Source organism: Cyclopterus lumpus, chromosome 20, assembly GCF_009769545.1.
Source record: "Cyclopterus lumpus isolate fCycLum1 chromosome 20, fCycLum1.pri, whole genome shotgun sequence".
In the NCBI taxonomy this organism is placed as follows: Eukaryota; Metazoa; Chordata; class Actinopteri; order Perciformes; family Cyclopteridae; genus Cyclopterus; species Cyclopterus lumpus.
The window spans coordinates 16,130,831-16,146,828 of NC_046985.1; the positions used below are offsets into that span (position 1 = coordinate 16,130,831).

General features: G+C 46.1%; 1 protein-coding gene across 5 annotated transcripts in view; it reads right to left on the bottom strand.

Moving 5' to 3' along the window:
- Nucleotides 1–15,998, bottom strand: part of mpp7a (membrane protein, palmitoylated 7a (MAGUK p55 subfamily member 7)) — a 115,683-nt gene that overhangs the window by 10,595 nt on the left and 89,090 nt on the right. For all 5 annotated transcript variants that reach the window (XM_034560437.1, XM_034560438.1, XM_034560439.1 and 2 more), the window contains 3 exons: nucleotides 10,789–10,959; nucleotides 5,081–5,161; nucleotides 831–924 (listed from right to left, as the gene is read on the bottom strand). In XM_034560437.1, the coding sequence (XP_034416328.1) occupies nucleotides 831–924; nucleotides 5,081–5,161; nucleotides 10,789–10,959 (346 nt within the window). The remainder of the gene's footprint in view (nucleotides 1–830; nucleotides 925–5,080; nucleotides 5,162–10,788; nucleotides 10,960–15,998) is intronic.

Sequence of the window (15,998 nt, forward strand, 5' to 3'; positions counted from 1 at the left end):
AATTTCTGCTAAAATTATATTAATTTAGTATTAGAGCCAATTTAAGCAAATACATTTCGAGAATAAAGTCAAAATATTTTAGACACAGGCAAAAATAATTATATTTCTAATATCTTTTCAATAAAGTAAAATGTTAGAGGCTGGAATGTGGGTCCAGTCCAACGATAAGCACCTTGGCGTCAGGTTGAGGTTATTTCAATGAAATTACACAATAAATGAGTTGTATATCAGAGAATGTCTTTAGGCAACATGGACTTGGTGGAGGACAACAAGATCAATACATGGTCAGGAAGTCAGAAAAATACATTTTGCTTTTGAAATATAACAACCAATCACTCATACATTGTTTTCTCATAATGCCTTTTTCCTGTGACATTTTTATTATTATATAATATGAAAATATATGATTTCCTTATGCTGCTCTTATTCATCTATTGTCTGAAATAAAAGGAGTTATATTCATTATTAATATTTGAAGACACTGGAACCAACTTCAAGACCCACCATGATAAAGTAATTTGAAATGTTCTTATTGTAAACACATCCCATCTCCACATGTTTCACTATTGTTGAGTGCTTTCCTAAGAAAAGAGAATACAAAGAATTTGCAGTGCTGGGGGAATAACCTGCCTTAAGAAGAGTTGTGCGATCTGATTTCTTCACTCGGAGGTTGCCGTCTGGTTAAAACCTGTCTTAGCTGGAAACGGCAAAGGGAGGTCTTCTGCTTTCAAAATCAGAGGACTATCTGACGTCCATGTCTATTGTATAAAGTAGTTTGTTGGCTCAGTGTTTTATTTTCCTTTACTTATGCTGTACACAGTCATGCTTACTTGTTATTGTGGATATCCGTCTCAAAGAGATGTTTGGAGATGAAGTGGTACTCCACGCCGTCGCTCTCCTGGTTCTTCTTGGCCCGACTGGTGTCTGTGCAAGAGAGAGAGAAAGAGAGAAAGAGAGAGAGAGAGAGAGAGATTTTTGATTTTTACAAAACCTTTATTTTACATAAAACAATACGAACAAACAGACACATAGTATTCACATTAACTAAATAAAACAACAAATAAATCCCCAAACAACAACTGAAGGCTTTAGCCTTAACAGTGTCGGCTCGCTGGCATTTCTGAGCACTTCCAACACCATTTGTGTCCCTGAGTGGTGGTCCTGAGATCCCACTCAGTTTTAAGTCTCTGCGGAGTCGGGAGCTTGCTCTTCCTTCACTCTCCTGCAGCATCTCGTCCTCGTCCTCGTCCTCCGGAGCAGGGAAGCCACCGCCGACACGCCTCCCAGTCCAGGACCGACTACCTCCATCAGCCTCCTTAGGGTCGCGCCACTGGGTCTCCGGCCTTGTGTGCTTCACATACACCACCCTCCTTTAGCGCTTCCTCAATTTCCTGCATCTTTTTCAGTCCGAGGCGCTCCTTAGTTGTAAAGCCTTTCCTGCCTTTACTGGCCATGTGGCGCTGAATAGAGCTAGAGAGCTTCACTATATCGGAAAAGTGTTCCTCTGTCCTCACTCCCTTCCGGGTCCTGTTATCATGGAGAAACCACTTTACTCTGCCCAGACTGTACCCTCTTGGGGAATCACTGCCCTCAGAGGATCCACATTCAGAATCAGAGTCCTCCTCCATACTAGACTCAGACTCCCCGTCCCCTTTGCCCGAAGCTCCTTTCTTCGCCTGTGAGCTTTCCCCTTCCTCCCTGATCTTCTTCTTCAGACGGTGAACCTAAAGCTCCTCCTCACCCTCCTCCAAGCCAACCTCACTGTTTGTCATGTTTGTCAACACGACAACCGCTTCCTGCCCACAATTTTCTCGTCCCTGAAAAACGGAGGCACATTGTCCACCGTGACGCGCCCCACCGCCAGACTGCAGTCCTCCACCGAGCACGCGAAACACGGCGCGACCTGTATACCATGTCAGCCAACTGAGGTCCATAGCACCGTGCTAGCGCCGTGCTAGCCCTCTTGCACACAGTACCACCACACAACACTACCATATACACTACAACATACACTGTTCTCTGTCGACCACTTTCAACGAGAAAAACAGACAAAAAACACAATTTACTCACAAAACAACACTCTCAGCTCCCAACCTCCGTGCTCACGCTCTCAGAGAGAGAGAAAGAGTGATTACCTCAAACCCAGACTGTCTGACTCACTGTTGGGTCTGAAAGCATCTGAACTGAGCCCCTTGTTAACACGGCTGAAACGCAGCACGCTGGGCCGTGCCAACCCTTGTATATATTATTGTGTAACAGCACTGTAAAAACACACAACCTGTAGCGCTGCGGCACTAAACTCAGACACTGAAGTGACATTCGGCAGAGGGTTTTACTGCGTCTTATTAAACCTGTCTCTTGAAGAAACAGAAGCCATGGAGTTAGCCGGCGTAACGTAATTGAGTTTGGGAGCTCTCATTAACATCCAAGTCTCCACATTTACTCGGCCATAAACCGCGCTGTTAAACGGGCGGCACTCGGCGGGAGGGTGAGCAGGCCACGCTGAAGGACTTGCAAGGGTCAAGGGATCGACTCGCATTCCCTGGCTCCTTTCGGGAAGTGCTTTGACAAATCAGAGGGGAGAGCGTGCAGGAGCCCCGTGAAGATGCCCCCGACCCGCTCCCCAAAACAAACTATTACACTTTCAAACCGCCAGGCTTTGTCAGCATGTGTTGAGGCCTGCGAGCGGACCGGTGCCTTTGCTTTTATACGCTGCAGGCTTCGTGGAAAAACAATGGTGCGATTTATCCACTTGCTTGAGAAGGAAAGGAGGCCGTAAATCCAGCTGCGGTGGAGAGGACACTGAGGAAGATCAATGGCTTTCTGCCGTCGCTGCGTCAGACGACGGTACAGGAAAAACACGGGGAGCGGGCCAAAACTTGCCTTGTCATGAGATAACATATATTTAGATTCAGATATGTGTGCGAGACAGAGCCAACGACGTCGTTCACCAATGCGTTATTCTGTGGCACAGAAAATAATTACAGTGCGACAAAAGAATGTGCATCCGTTCAATCCCAACCGTTGGAAAATATCAGTAAACTTTGGATTGGGATCAAAATGTTTAACCTCCCTACTCTAATGGCTTATTGCAACGCTCCCTGCGTTTCTCAGACGGCTGGTTTACATTTTACAGCGTCAAGCAGAGTGAAACAGAGTGAGAGAGAGAAAAAAAAAAACTTGCTTGTGACCTAAGCAGGGCCATAAGCCGGTGGTCTCCAAAGCTCCGGTTTTAAAATTAAAAAAAGAAAAGAAAAAGGGGGTACGGCTTAATCCAAAACAACAGCAAGTGTTAAACGCATCCATGTGTTCGTTGGCAGCAATCAAACATAAAAAATAGAAAGAAATAGAGGAAGACCAGATACTTTCCGATCTCCTTCCTCTCAACGACAGCCACACAGTGCGACTCCTACGTGGGTCAGAATCAGGCTGTCTGGGCTCTATTAAACACAGCATCACTGGTCACATTCGAGAACAATTCATTTTCGTTGGTAAAAGAAAAGAAAAAAAGGGCCCCACCGATGGGATTTTAATACCGGGGACATTTTCAAAGTGTCAGAGTTTGACTCGGAAACATCCATTATGCCACATTGCGTGCAACAAACACAGCAATTAATATCGAACGCTGCTCGTATTTCTTCAAAGTTGTGTCCTCCGAGCCCCCAGATGGCGGCTACACAATGACTAATGCCACTGCCCTGCTTAAACGTGTGAATCTAAAAGATTTATTTATTTATTTTTTTTTTTTGCAGCTCCGAGGTGTCCCAAAGCCAGCACTTTGGGACACCTTGGAGCTGCAAAAAAAAAAATGTTAAAGCTCGGAGACAGCCAGTCATTTTGGATGTTGTTCATTATGGTGAGCTGTTTGGGCCTTGACGGGGGTCGGGGGGCAGAGGAAGAAGGAGTGAGAAATGAGCCGAGAGAACGGAGAGCGGGCAGCTCGGTGCCAACTCATGAGGCAGTGGAAATGCATGTCTTCGGAAGGTAGAAAAAGGCGACTTCCTCGTCATTCGGAGCTTGTCAGGCCGACTGTGAAAAGCTGACACAGGTTACTCAGCTCCCTTCTGTGTGTGTGATTGTGTGTGTGAGAGTCAGAGTGGACTTTCATCGCTCTAACAGCAGCGGTGTTGTCGCACACTGTGAAAAATAAACTGGAACAAGTTAAGCTAAACATCCTTCTTCTAAAGTGTTTATTCTTTGGATTTTGTTTCCAACGTGTGTGTCTCTGTGGACAGGTGTGCAAAACGCCTCCTGGGCACAAACGGATTGAGACGAGTAGAGATGACAACACAGCTGTAGTGTTTTTTTTTTAAGGAGGGTCATTCCTTCAGAGAACAGCAGCTCACCAACACCACCGTTCCTTCACGCTCATTCCATCTTCCCGAAGTAAGTCGTCCTGAGGTCACATCATTTATACTGCAAGACTTGACATGAAACATGAAAATACTGTGAAAGTTACTTCATGTGGCCTAGTGGTTCAGAAGCCCCTGTTCCACTTCCTGCATGTCTTACTCCTCTCTCTCTCTTGTTTCCTGTCTGCAGCTTGAATCGCTATCAAAATAAAATATATATTTGACACTAAATAAAATGTAAAAAATGCAGAACAAAAAGGGGCCAGATGACACACACATATATAAAAAGATTATTTACTTGCTATTCTTATATTCTGTCCTAATTAAGATTGAACCGGTAATAATTACATATAATAAAAAAATGTAAGCAGAAATCAGCAATGTTTGGTTTGTGTGCTGCAGATTAACTTTTACTTGAACATATTTTTTAGATTTTGTAAGCTGATTTTACAGCGTAATTTAAAGTATTTTTTAATGTGGCTTGAACAGAATTATTGTATGTGCAGTTTTCCGATGTCCCACAATGCAACTGGCTTTCTTACGAGCAGCTGTGAAGCCAAACTGTGTTTTCTTCCCCTTTTGAAAGTGATTTGCTAATCTACTGTATAGCAGATCTAAAAGCATGCTCTGGAAAAATGCTTATTATTTGTGTATGAAACACACATAAAACACACATACACACACACACACACACACGCACAACAGGGGCTGGAGTGGGGTGAACTTACGTGGGATGGTCACACTGAAGTGCTGGGGGTCTGAGATCAGCAGTTTCCTCTTGAGCTCATTCAGGCCGACTCCTGCGGGTCCTACACAAACACAGACACACCGGTAATGTGACGGATGTCCCAGAATCCACCGTCCCTCACCGGGAACATGGCTTTACACAAGATGTTTTTATGTAACTAGGATCACATACATATACTAATCAATGTCATCACCATTTAACAGATTCATCATGTAACATGGAAATATCAGCATATTAAAAGGTGCTCTCCAACAATTAAGTAGTGCACCTCCATAAAGCTGTGGGACTCAAAAGAGACAAAAAGGGAATGGTTGAAATTGGGACAAGCCCTACAAACACTGGATCCTACAGTTCCCATAATGCAACTGCGTATCAAGACCCTTGCTGCCTCGCAAACAACAACATATTTTAAACTCTATGACCTTTTATTAATATGTATTCTCGAGCCAAAGTCGATAATTACCCTGATGACATCATTTCAATCGGTGGTTGTGCCCCCTTAAGGAAAAGTAAAGAACACGTTAAAACAATGCACCTGCTCCTGCTCAACCATGATATATTATTCCTCTTACTTTAATTGTTATTAGAGCTGTAATTACATATATAACAACCTGGGGGTTATATTGCATTATATTTTATATACTATGTGTATAGTCCCTATAATGTTCATTTTTGTTATAATTTCTTCTTTTATTTTTAATTATTTCATCTAAATAGTTCTGTTTTCTTACCTCTTGCCGCTTCGATGTGTATTTTCCCCTCTGGGATCAATAAAGCTTGATCTAATCTTTTCTTAAACTTTTCCATAGATAGACTATGCTTACCTTTGAGACCAGTCTCCCTGTGTGTCCTCTAAGAAAGTGTTCTTTTAGGTTTTGTGTCATTTAATATGAACTCAATTTACCACAGTGTAAATTTAACTCCATATTCTATTAAAAACACAATCAAGCCAGTAAAAAGCTTCGAAGCAAAGATAATTGATTTGATATGAAAACGCAACAGGAATTCTACAGTTACAGGCCGTTTTTACACAAGGCCGTCTCTCATTGTAGTTTGGCACACCGTTACACATCGTTATAGGTACACAGCAGAAGTAGGGAAGCTTTCTTTACAGTGTTGTTCAAAGACTTTCCATCAAATCCCCAGTGGGGAAACTGAGGCAATGAGTTAGAAAATGGGGAGGCGGGAGAGGTTATTGGAGTATGGACGATTGATTAATCTGTGGAACTTTGGTATTAAGGAACACAAATAAGATGGCAAACCACACACTTGTTTTTGGTGGAAGTCAACTGAATCAATAGCAACATGTTCCCTCTTCTTTTTTTAAAGTTTTCCCTCTGTCTCTATTGTCTGTCTCTGAGAGACGTTCTCCGGTGTTTCGGTGTGCTTCATCACTCTAATTCAAACCGACTGGCATGTTCTCAGCGGACTGGACGAGAAAATCAGTTTTTGGAGTAACAAGTGCATGGCTCGGCGTTTTCGGTGCGTCACGTGGAGAGTTGAGAGAGATGGTGCTCGATTCGGGCTTGGGATTCCTCGCATGCCTGGGTTCTGGGCAGGCACTACAATCAAAACCCCGTTGGAGATTCGTTTCTCCAGGCAAATGTCTTTAGCAGGCCGCTCCTCTCAAAACAAACGGACAGTGAGTTCACTCAGCGCGGTGGATTAGGTGGAAAGCGAGATAAAATATTGAAAAGGAGGAGCTCTGTATTTCTAAGAGAAAGAGCTCCTGTTTCCTCTCGTGCTATCTGCACTTCTGCTCCACATCTCGTCTGGTGTGAAGCAGCAAAAGGCTGCAGGAGTGATCCACAACCTGATAAATAGGTGTGGACAACGGGGCTCTTTAAAGCGTAATCTCCGAAACCCTGGCAGCCTTCACACGTGGACAAATTCACACCCTGCGCTTTCGCTTTACTTCTGCACCCGGAAACTCATAGTTTGGTGTGACTTTGATTGTGCGACTGCTGTAAGCGATAAAAGCTGCTACCTCGACGCACCCGCGCTGTGAATTCAAAGAGAGAGAAAGAGAGATCAAGAGAGGGAGAAATACCCAGACCCTCTTTGGAGCGATGGCGTGAAGTATTCTGTGGTTACCGTCGGTCATAAACAAGCACAGGGCCAAGCGAAGACAGCAATCAATCTTAGCTGGGGAGAAGGAGTTTTTCAGTGAGGGAGGGAAGGAAAAAAAACAGAGTACCTGGGGGTTGAGAGCTGGGGTGATTTATTAAGATGAGGAAAAGGAGTTCATTTTGTATTTGTTTCGGGAGTGCGGGAGGAATGCGGCGGGAGCTTGTTTCGAACGAGGCTGCGGACCCCGATGTTGTTGTAGGTGCTGAAGGTGGCAGAGCGTGGTAAAAGAGGCTCTTTTTATGAGCCTGATTGCAATGGTGCAGACGGCCCCTGGTCCCGGCAGGCCTCAAGCCTGCACACATGGCTTGTTTGCCTTGAATCCGAACGCGAATATCAGGGCGGCCCCGAGGCGCGAAGGGGAAGCAACGGGCGTCTGTTTCTGCTACCCTTGGTGCGACTAACGGGCCCGACTTCTGTACGCTCGTAAAACCATTTTCACCTTTTACGCCGCTCCCTTGCTCGCCACTTGTGACATCAAGGATGCATTGCAGCAGGCAAAGCATCCAATCAGAATACCTAAAATGGCGATAAAAGCTTATTCCAGCTGTGCCAGCGCCTGCCAAGGGGGCCCACCACCGCGGTCTTTTACAAGCAGAAGCTGTGCCCTGTGTTCCTGTTCCACCGTCTGACCTTCAACACGCCACCTCTTTGTGCATTGTTTGTCTTTTACAATGCCCCAACACAACGGCAACATTATAAATGTGAACACCACAATAAAAAGCTGCCATATTCACATTTGTGTTTATGTGTTTCCCTCTTCATTTGTCTCTCTCTCGCTGGCCCTCTTGCGGTACTCCTGGCCTTGCACATTGTCGTGCCGGTAAAAGTGTCAGATTTCATTACTGCACTCATTAGAGAAGTTTAATATTGCGAGTGTAATAACTTCCAGGCCAAGTGCATAGCACATCTCTCGCAGTGTGCGCGGAGAAGCCAAGGCCAGGCCCGCCGAGGCACTTGCAGTGTCTGGACCCCAGAGCTTCGGCCTAGCCTCAAAGCTCCCAGCCTGCCTCGCATCCGGGGCGGGGGTCTATTACAGTACCGCTCACACACATGCAGTGCTGGCTTTGCTGCTACCAGATTTAAGGGAAGACAGCGTTGCCGTGTGGTAACTGCGGAGCATTTACAATGCTATTAGATTCTCAACAGGAGTTGAAAAAGAGTTCCACTTTTATAGTTGGATACTGCGTTAACGTTCACTAAGGCAACGCTGTGTATAAAATATGCCCGGGATAAACCCGGGCTTTCAATTCATCAAAATCTTACTGTAGGTTCAGTGGGTCGAGTTACAAGGAAAATGTGGAAATCAGCATAGCATTTTGTCAGGTTAAATAATCAGATTTCCGTCAAAAAGCATCAGTGGTTTTGTGAACTTATGCATTGCAGTATGTAGAAATATATTTGTATTGGACGTCTGATTTAAAATGTATAAAAACAAATGATAAGCATCTTGATTTATCTTTGAGACAAATCTCAAGACGCCACACGAGAGGTGGGCAGCAGCAGGTCATTCATTAGTGGGTACTGTGGACCCGCGCGTCCACATTAATAAAGCAACGCCTTCAGGCATTCCTTTGGGGGAGGAGAGGGGTGGTTGATATAGGCTTAGCTTCTCCACACGTTAAAGGCTGCAGACGGTCTGCGGTCAGCAGAGTAAAAAGCTAAATGTTTTTTGGCCTTTTAAAAAAACACCACAAGAGGCGGAGTGTAAGGAATGGATAGTGTTTTAACGGTTGTTAGCATGTCCAGCTAACAAGCTTGCCTGACTTCCAGAGCTAAGTACCATTTCATTAGCCATGTTATAATGTGAGCTTATTGATTAATTTAGAAAAATATCATGTTCACTACTCGGACATCTACTGTTTGGACGCCGGTCGCAGTTGTTATCAGGGTTTAGGGTAAAGTTAGAAGCTCTGTTCTGAGAAGAAACGGGGTTACGTTGGAATAAGATGACTTAACTTTAGTTTGCTGGAAACAATGAAACAATCCATCCATCCATTATCATCCTTGGGGTAGGGCTTGGAGCAGATCCCAGCTGACATTGGGTGATGACAGGGCACACACAAGAGAGGTCGCCGAACTGTCGCAGGGTCCCCACGTTGAGACAGACAAATATTCACGCTCACATTCACACCTACGGGCAATTTAGAATCATCAATGACCCGTGTTTGGACTGGGAAAAGGCCAGAGAACTCAGAGAGAACCCACACTGACATGGGGAGAATATGCTAACTCCATACAGAAGGGCCATCCAGTCCATCAAAACGAACCTGGGCCCCCTCCTACAGTGCTAGCCCTTCTAAACAAATCAACTTGCTCAAATAGATTAAATGAAGAGTGTAGAAAACATATGCCCTCACCCCGGGAAACAGGAAATGAAAAAAGCACTTACAGAGCAACCATTGGAGGGAAAAAGAATGAGAAAAATCAAGAGACTCCAGGGAGAGGAAGAAGGCGAGAGGGAAGCAGGGATACATAAAGCAGATCTGGCCCTGGCCCTCAGCTTTGTTTCGTGTGAAATTGTGCATATAAGTTGTCCTCCAAATTATGGAAGTTAATTGAAAGTATATACATTAGAATGACGGGTGCCTTCCATCCTCTGTGGAAGGCATGCAGGCGGAGAAACGGGCTTGCTAATTTGCAACACGCCTGATGAAGTCCATGCTCTGCGTGAACTGAGGCCTGTTCCATCGGGTTAGGAGCACAACTCTGCACAGAGCATGCGTGAGAGAGCAACACATTAAACAGAGAGAGAGAGAGACCTTGTTGCCAGTGGTGTTCATTCCCAGATTAACCTTACACATGTTTAAAAAAAAAAAAGTGCGGTCAGAATACGTGGGGTGAAAAGATGAAGCCCGGAGCAGACTTTTGAGCCCTCCTCCCCTTGACGATTGGAAAGAGATTGGAAGGAGTGATGCTGAAAATTGAAGGAATGTTTTGTTCCATCAGTCTGGGACATTCTTGTCCCTTTATATATTTATTTTTGTCCTGAGTAACAAACCTAAAAAAGGAAAATGTGAAAAAGGCTCACCGATGGCACAGTTGGTGCACTTGGCTTAGCATATTGTTCCACCGTTCACTGGCGATGCTCGTCTTCCAACCGCAAATACAGCAAGAGAAGCCCGCTAAATTCATTCTCAAGACCTTGGCACACTGTTACGCTCTTCGGAGTGCTACGGGGGGAGGGGGAAGGGGGGAGGGGGGAGGGGGGGGGGGGGGGGGGATTGAAAGGACATTTAGAGTGTAGGGGTGCCGTAAATGAAAGTACTAAAATGTGACCGATTTCCCTGAGTGCTAAAAGTCTAAATTAGCAAGGCCCTGGGTGACTGTGTGTGAGTGCCGCCTCAGGAAGCTCTTTTCTGGGTCGCAGGAGGGCGAGGCCAGGCCACCTGGGGCGTCTGGAGCTGCGAAACTTGTGTGTTTCTAGTGTGATGTGCATGCTGGGAGGTGAGGAGTGTTCAACAGTGCCAAGTTTAACAGGCCCCCCCAAACGTTTAAAAAAACAAAACAAAACCGTGAGGTAAGCAGTCATAGTGTTTTGGAGTCCCGCCCTCTACTCACCCACTAGGACCACCAGTCTGTGCTTGGCTCCGCTCGCCCTGCAGTACGGGGTCACCTCCTCGTACGTGGGCACGTCGGCCATGTCGTACATTTCGCTCTTCTTGCACTCGTACATGGACTTGTTGGTCTTCTTGTCCCTCCTGCTCAGACGGAAGCTCCTCCTGAACCCAGCTGGAGGTGAGGATGAAAAAGAGAGAGGAGGGTAGAGGAGACAGAAAGAGACGCGTTAATCTAAAATATACATAGAAAACCCTGTTTGGGAGATTTATGGTCGTTTCAGCATCTTGGCAAACGCCTCGGCGTCCAATACCTCATACTGTATTGTGCAGCTTGGTTTTTCAGACAGCTATCTTTGCTGTAGGTGAAAGGAGAACAGTGTGACACTCGGCCAAAAGCGGCTTCCCTGGATATCACACTCACACCCCTTATTCACATTCTCTGAAAGTTAATCGTGTGAAACGGAAGAAACGAAAGACTGACGGCTACGTTATATGAATTAATAGTTGGTGGACGGCTGTTTGCATGAGGTAGGTGTGCGTCTAAGAGCGCGTGAGTCATTTAGTGTTCTTTGGCCGGCCGCTCAGGAAAGGTTACCCTTCTCCCCAGTGTGCATGGGTCACTGCCCGTCAGCCGTCATCTCTGATTGGTTTATGGTGTGCGCGTGTCCTTGGACTGCCGCCACGAAGGCTTCTCAAACCGATCCAGACCGGATAAAAAGGAGACATTTACCACCCCAATTTGAGAACTTCGGTTTCATATTCACGGCAGATGTAAGCGGAGAAATGGTAAATGTCCGGAACGCAGAGCTTCTAATAACCTATATCTGCGTGCAGCCTTCTCTTCCATTATTCCTGTTTTTAAAATGAGTAAATATTGAACTCGTAAATATTGAACTCGAAAATACGATGCAAGATAAAGACGGCATGGAAAATGGACAATGAAACAGCTCCTGATATCCGCACCCTTAATAATTTCCACAATATCTTTAAACCACTGTGGAGGAGGGGGGGAGATAGAGAGAGAGAGAGAGTCTGCATTCTCCTCTGCTTGTTCTTTTCCAAACAGTCCCTCAATAAGGACCGATGCCGAGCTACAGATGAAACACAACGTAAGTCATCGCAGCAGACTAATAGTGATTTTTTTCGCAGGCTCGTGTACACTGAATATACTGTTACACTGAACATTCGGGGGCAGACTTTGTTCCACTGTGGGCAAGTTGCGGCTTATGTCGTCTTTGCCATTCCTCCTGCGGTTCATCTACTCATTCAGCACCCTCCCCCCGTCCCCCCCACCCAGGGAGCGGTAGTCCGTGCCACACAGTGGAAAACACACACCGCTCATCTGCATTTCTCCAGTAAAGACATCAAACTGTAACCGATACCCACGCAGGTTGACATCACTACAATAAACATTCAAAAGTGTAATGTTAATGATATCCCATTGAATGCCAGCAGCCAATTTTCTTCCCCCCCCCCAAAAAAAAAACCCAGTCTGGTTAGCCACGTATCACAATGTAAACACTCCTGGTTAATAAAGCTTCAAGTGGTACCGTGATAGCCGTTCATTACGTCTGTTGTTGAATATGACGAGCTCCGATCTCATTGGGCTCGGGCCAAGGGCAACCTCCTCCACTTTCCGCAGGTGCACGAGATTCAGCGGTTATAAATCGTGGGCCCTCAGCTGAGGGGGAGGGGGGGGAACTAAGTAATCTAGAGTCCCTCAAGATCACTTAAACCTCTCTAGACAGCTCCATCCAAATACCGACGGAGAGTTCTCCTGGCCTCCATCCCCTCTAGCACTGCCTCAGGCTGGATACATCAAAGCGTCGTTCAGCAGCGAGCAGCACCCCATCCTTTGCCAAACCCCCCCCACCCCAACATCTTCAGCACTGACAGCGACTGCATTAGACAGAGGGGATGGGAGTTAATTGGATCCAGAATTAAAAGGAACGAGTCCCGCTCATGTCATGGAAAGCCTCGGCTGTGTTGGAACACCGGCACGTTTGTCACAGGATGATCCGAGCATAAGGCTTACTCCTAGAAAAGGAATGCGTGATATGTGTGGCACTGGGATCCAGTACGTCTTTTAGTGGTTTGACAGGTCGCATCAAATTTGTTGACAATAGATCTGTTTTGAATTTCCTCTGAAATGAGAGCGGCAGGGACCAGGTGTGTGCTTTTCTGCTAAAGTGTTCAGTCTTCAGGGGTATGGAATTAAAGTTTCCTTCAGTCCCACACAAACACACATGCACGTACCTCCTAATGGTGTGCACCAGGCTGTGACTGGGTAATTGCCAAAACTGTAGCACACATCGTCAAAACAGAAACATGCAAAAGTGTGTGTGTGTGTGTGTGGGAGGGGGAGATGAGCATATTTAACGTAACAAGCTGTGACCACACGCACACACACACACACACACACACACACACACACACACCTTGGAAGTCACCAGCAGTCCTGCAAGCCCATTTTCCAGAGTGATAATATCTAACAGCCACGTAGGAAATTTTCAGCATGTGCGTATTAGAAGGTGCCCCGGAGGCCTCTGCGAACCGCGAATGCAAACTATCCACTCGGACGCGTCATCCCATGCGACGCTACGAACCCGCACCTGTTAAAAGGAAATGGCTACGACCGTAGAAAGTATTACAAAAAAGAAGACCGCAGCAGGACAAATGCTCATAAAAAATATATAACAGTCGCGCATTTGCCTACGGACGTCTGAAAGAGGAGAAGTCTGAGAACAATACCGGCATCGGGTCTTCCAGACATCACGCGTAGGCGATCAGCAAGCCGACGAGCAAAGAAGAAGAAGTAAAATCCAAGCCCTTTCCCCCTCCAATCAAACTTCAGAGACGGAGACAGAAACCGTGCGGTGTAGCGAACAGGAACAGGCTCATAGTGAAACCACCTGTTGCGAGGACACGGTTGTGAGGGCCGCCGTCTGAGGCCCTTGGCCTAACTATAGGAGACCACGCTGACAGCTCCAGTGCCATCCTGGCTCTCCCGCCGGGGGCCCTCTCTCTCCTCTGGACTACTGGAGAAGACATCTATGGAATCAACCGCGCATGGCAGCTGGGGATTAACTGAGCATTATGCCCGTGGCTCGACGCTGTAACACTCCTGGGCATCAAATGTGGGAAGCATTACCGGCTCTCTCGGCCCCACTATGCGTGCCCACAACTGGCTCGGTTGGAGGGGATGAGGAAGGCTCATGGCGGGCAGCTGGAGGACGCTTTCCACACCGTCAGCCGTCATTACCCCAACAGTGAGGAAGAGGGCTCGCTGCTCATAAATATACAAAAATACAAAAGCCATACAAAAGCCTGGGGTAGACAGAGGGAGGACTGCTCTGCTTGATTTATCACCAATTTGCTGTGCTTGCATAATAGAAGGAAGCAGGCAAGACAAAATGTGCCCAGATTCAATGGAGGGAAAAGTTAAGCCATGTCTTTGTGGGTCACTATAATGTACTATAAAACGGCTCCAGAGGTGTCAAGATGGAGATTAATCAGGAGGGGAGAGGAAAGGAATCAATAGGGGAATCAGGAGAGGAAAGGAATAAGGAGGGGAGAGGAATCAGGAGGGACAAGGAAAGGAATCGATAGGGGAGAAGGAGGAATCAGGAGGGAAAATGAGAGTAATCAATAGGGGAGAAGGAGGAATCAGGAGAGGAGCGGAATCAGGAGGGAAAAGGAGAGGAATCGATAGTGGAGAAAGGAGAAATCCGGAGAGGAGAGGAATCAGGAGGGGAACTGGCAGGAAAAAGTAGAGGAATCAATCGGGGAGATAAGAGGGATCACGAGACAAGAGGAGAAATCTGGAAGGCCAGCAAGTGAAAAGAAGGAAGGGGACATACATAGACAGACAGGCGTGTGTCCTTCAAATGATCCCTCCGCACAACTGTTAACAGGCATCTGTGAAAATGATTTTGGTACTGTAGTAAAGTGGGCTCCATGATCTCAGAATATTTGATCGTATCAATCATCTAACTGTTTCTGGAAGAGGGACACTACAGTGTACACATAAAGTGCATGACCCAACATCCGGACTTTAAGGAAGTTTCAGTCAACAGTTCAACGTCCGTAGGTCTGTCATTTGAAATGTACATGTAGCAGTCCATGGTGGTGAACCCATTATGGTGTTATCTGGGGAGAACACATTCTGGGAGTAGTTTCCACGGCCCCCGCACTAAGCATTTGGAAAGTGGTACCCGACCCAAGTGTTACGGGCTTATACGGTGGAACAGCGCTCTAGACCTTTGGCTGCGAGAGGTCCATTTGTGTCAAACGCTATTTGTTTTTCCCCTCCGTCTTATCCCACAGCTCTTTGGGCTGAGGAATGTCTCGTCTCAAAACGATGCCTGATGCCGTATGTGTTGGTAAAAAAAACCCACTCACATAAGTACTTCTGCTTCTACTGGAGTCCTTGAACAGTACTGCAATAACTTCTTTCCTGTGTGTCTCATCAGTATGACGTTCAGACGTGGAAGATGCTGCATGTCTCTTTTAAGACAACTGCGATGGTTGGTAGTAAATAGAGGTGTTCCGATCCCATTCCTGAACTTGCATATCAGCCAAAACAGAGTACCGATAACCAACCCCGTATGGATGAGATATGATCGCTATCGTTGTTGTAAGGCCGAGCTTGGGTTAAACCCTTTGTAACACATGAACAAATGCATAAAAGAGAATGAATGCCATAGCACTTTCTTTGATCTAGTTCGACAGGTTTTCCAGTGTAAAATATTGCCAGATTGCTGACGTTTTGCCAGCTCTGGCTAACACTACGCTCTCCGCTAGCACCTGCCTACCTGTCGGTACTGCGCGTGTGCCAATCTCAAGAGAGATGACTGCTTCAGTCGATCGTTGTTTTAATTGAGGGGATAGATAATATGATATTGAGATATTGGGTCGGTGAATAGACACCCATGCTGATGGCATTGCTAATGCTGATTAAAGCAATCTAAAGTAAGATGTTTGGACACAGATGGGGGGAAAAAACTGACTAACGAAACTAACCTTGAACCTGCAGCCTGATGAACTTGTGTCATTTTGGAAATGGAGCATTTCTATTTCAGTTAATCACACTTTACAATTCTTGTTCCATAATTGAAATGAGAGAGGGGCTGATGGATATTCCAGCCCTGGGTCGTTCAGCATTAACTGATTTGGAGCTACTTGCTTGCCCTCCATCCAGCTGCCTTTCCC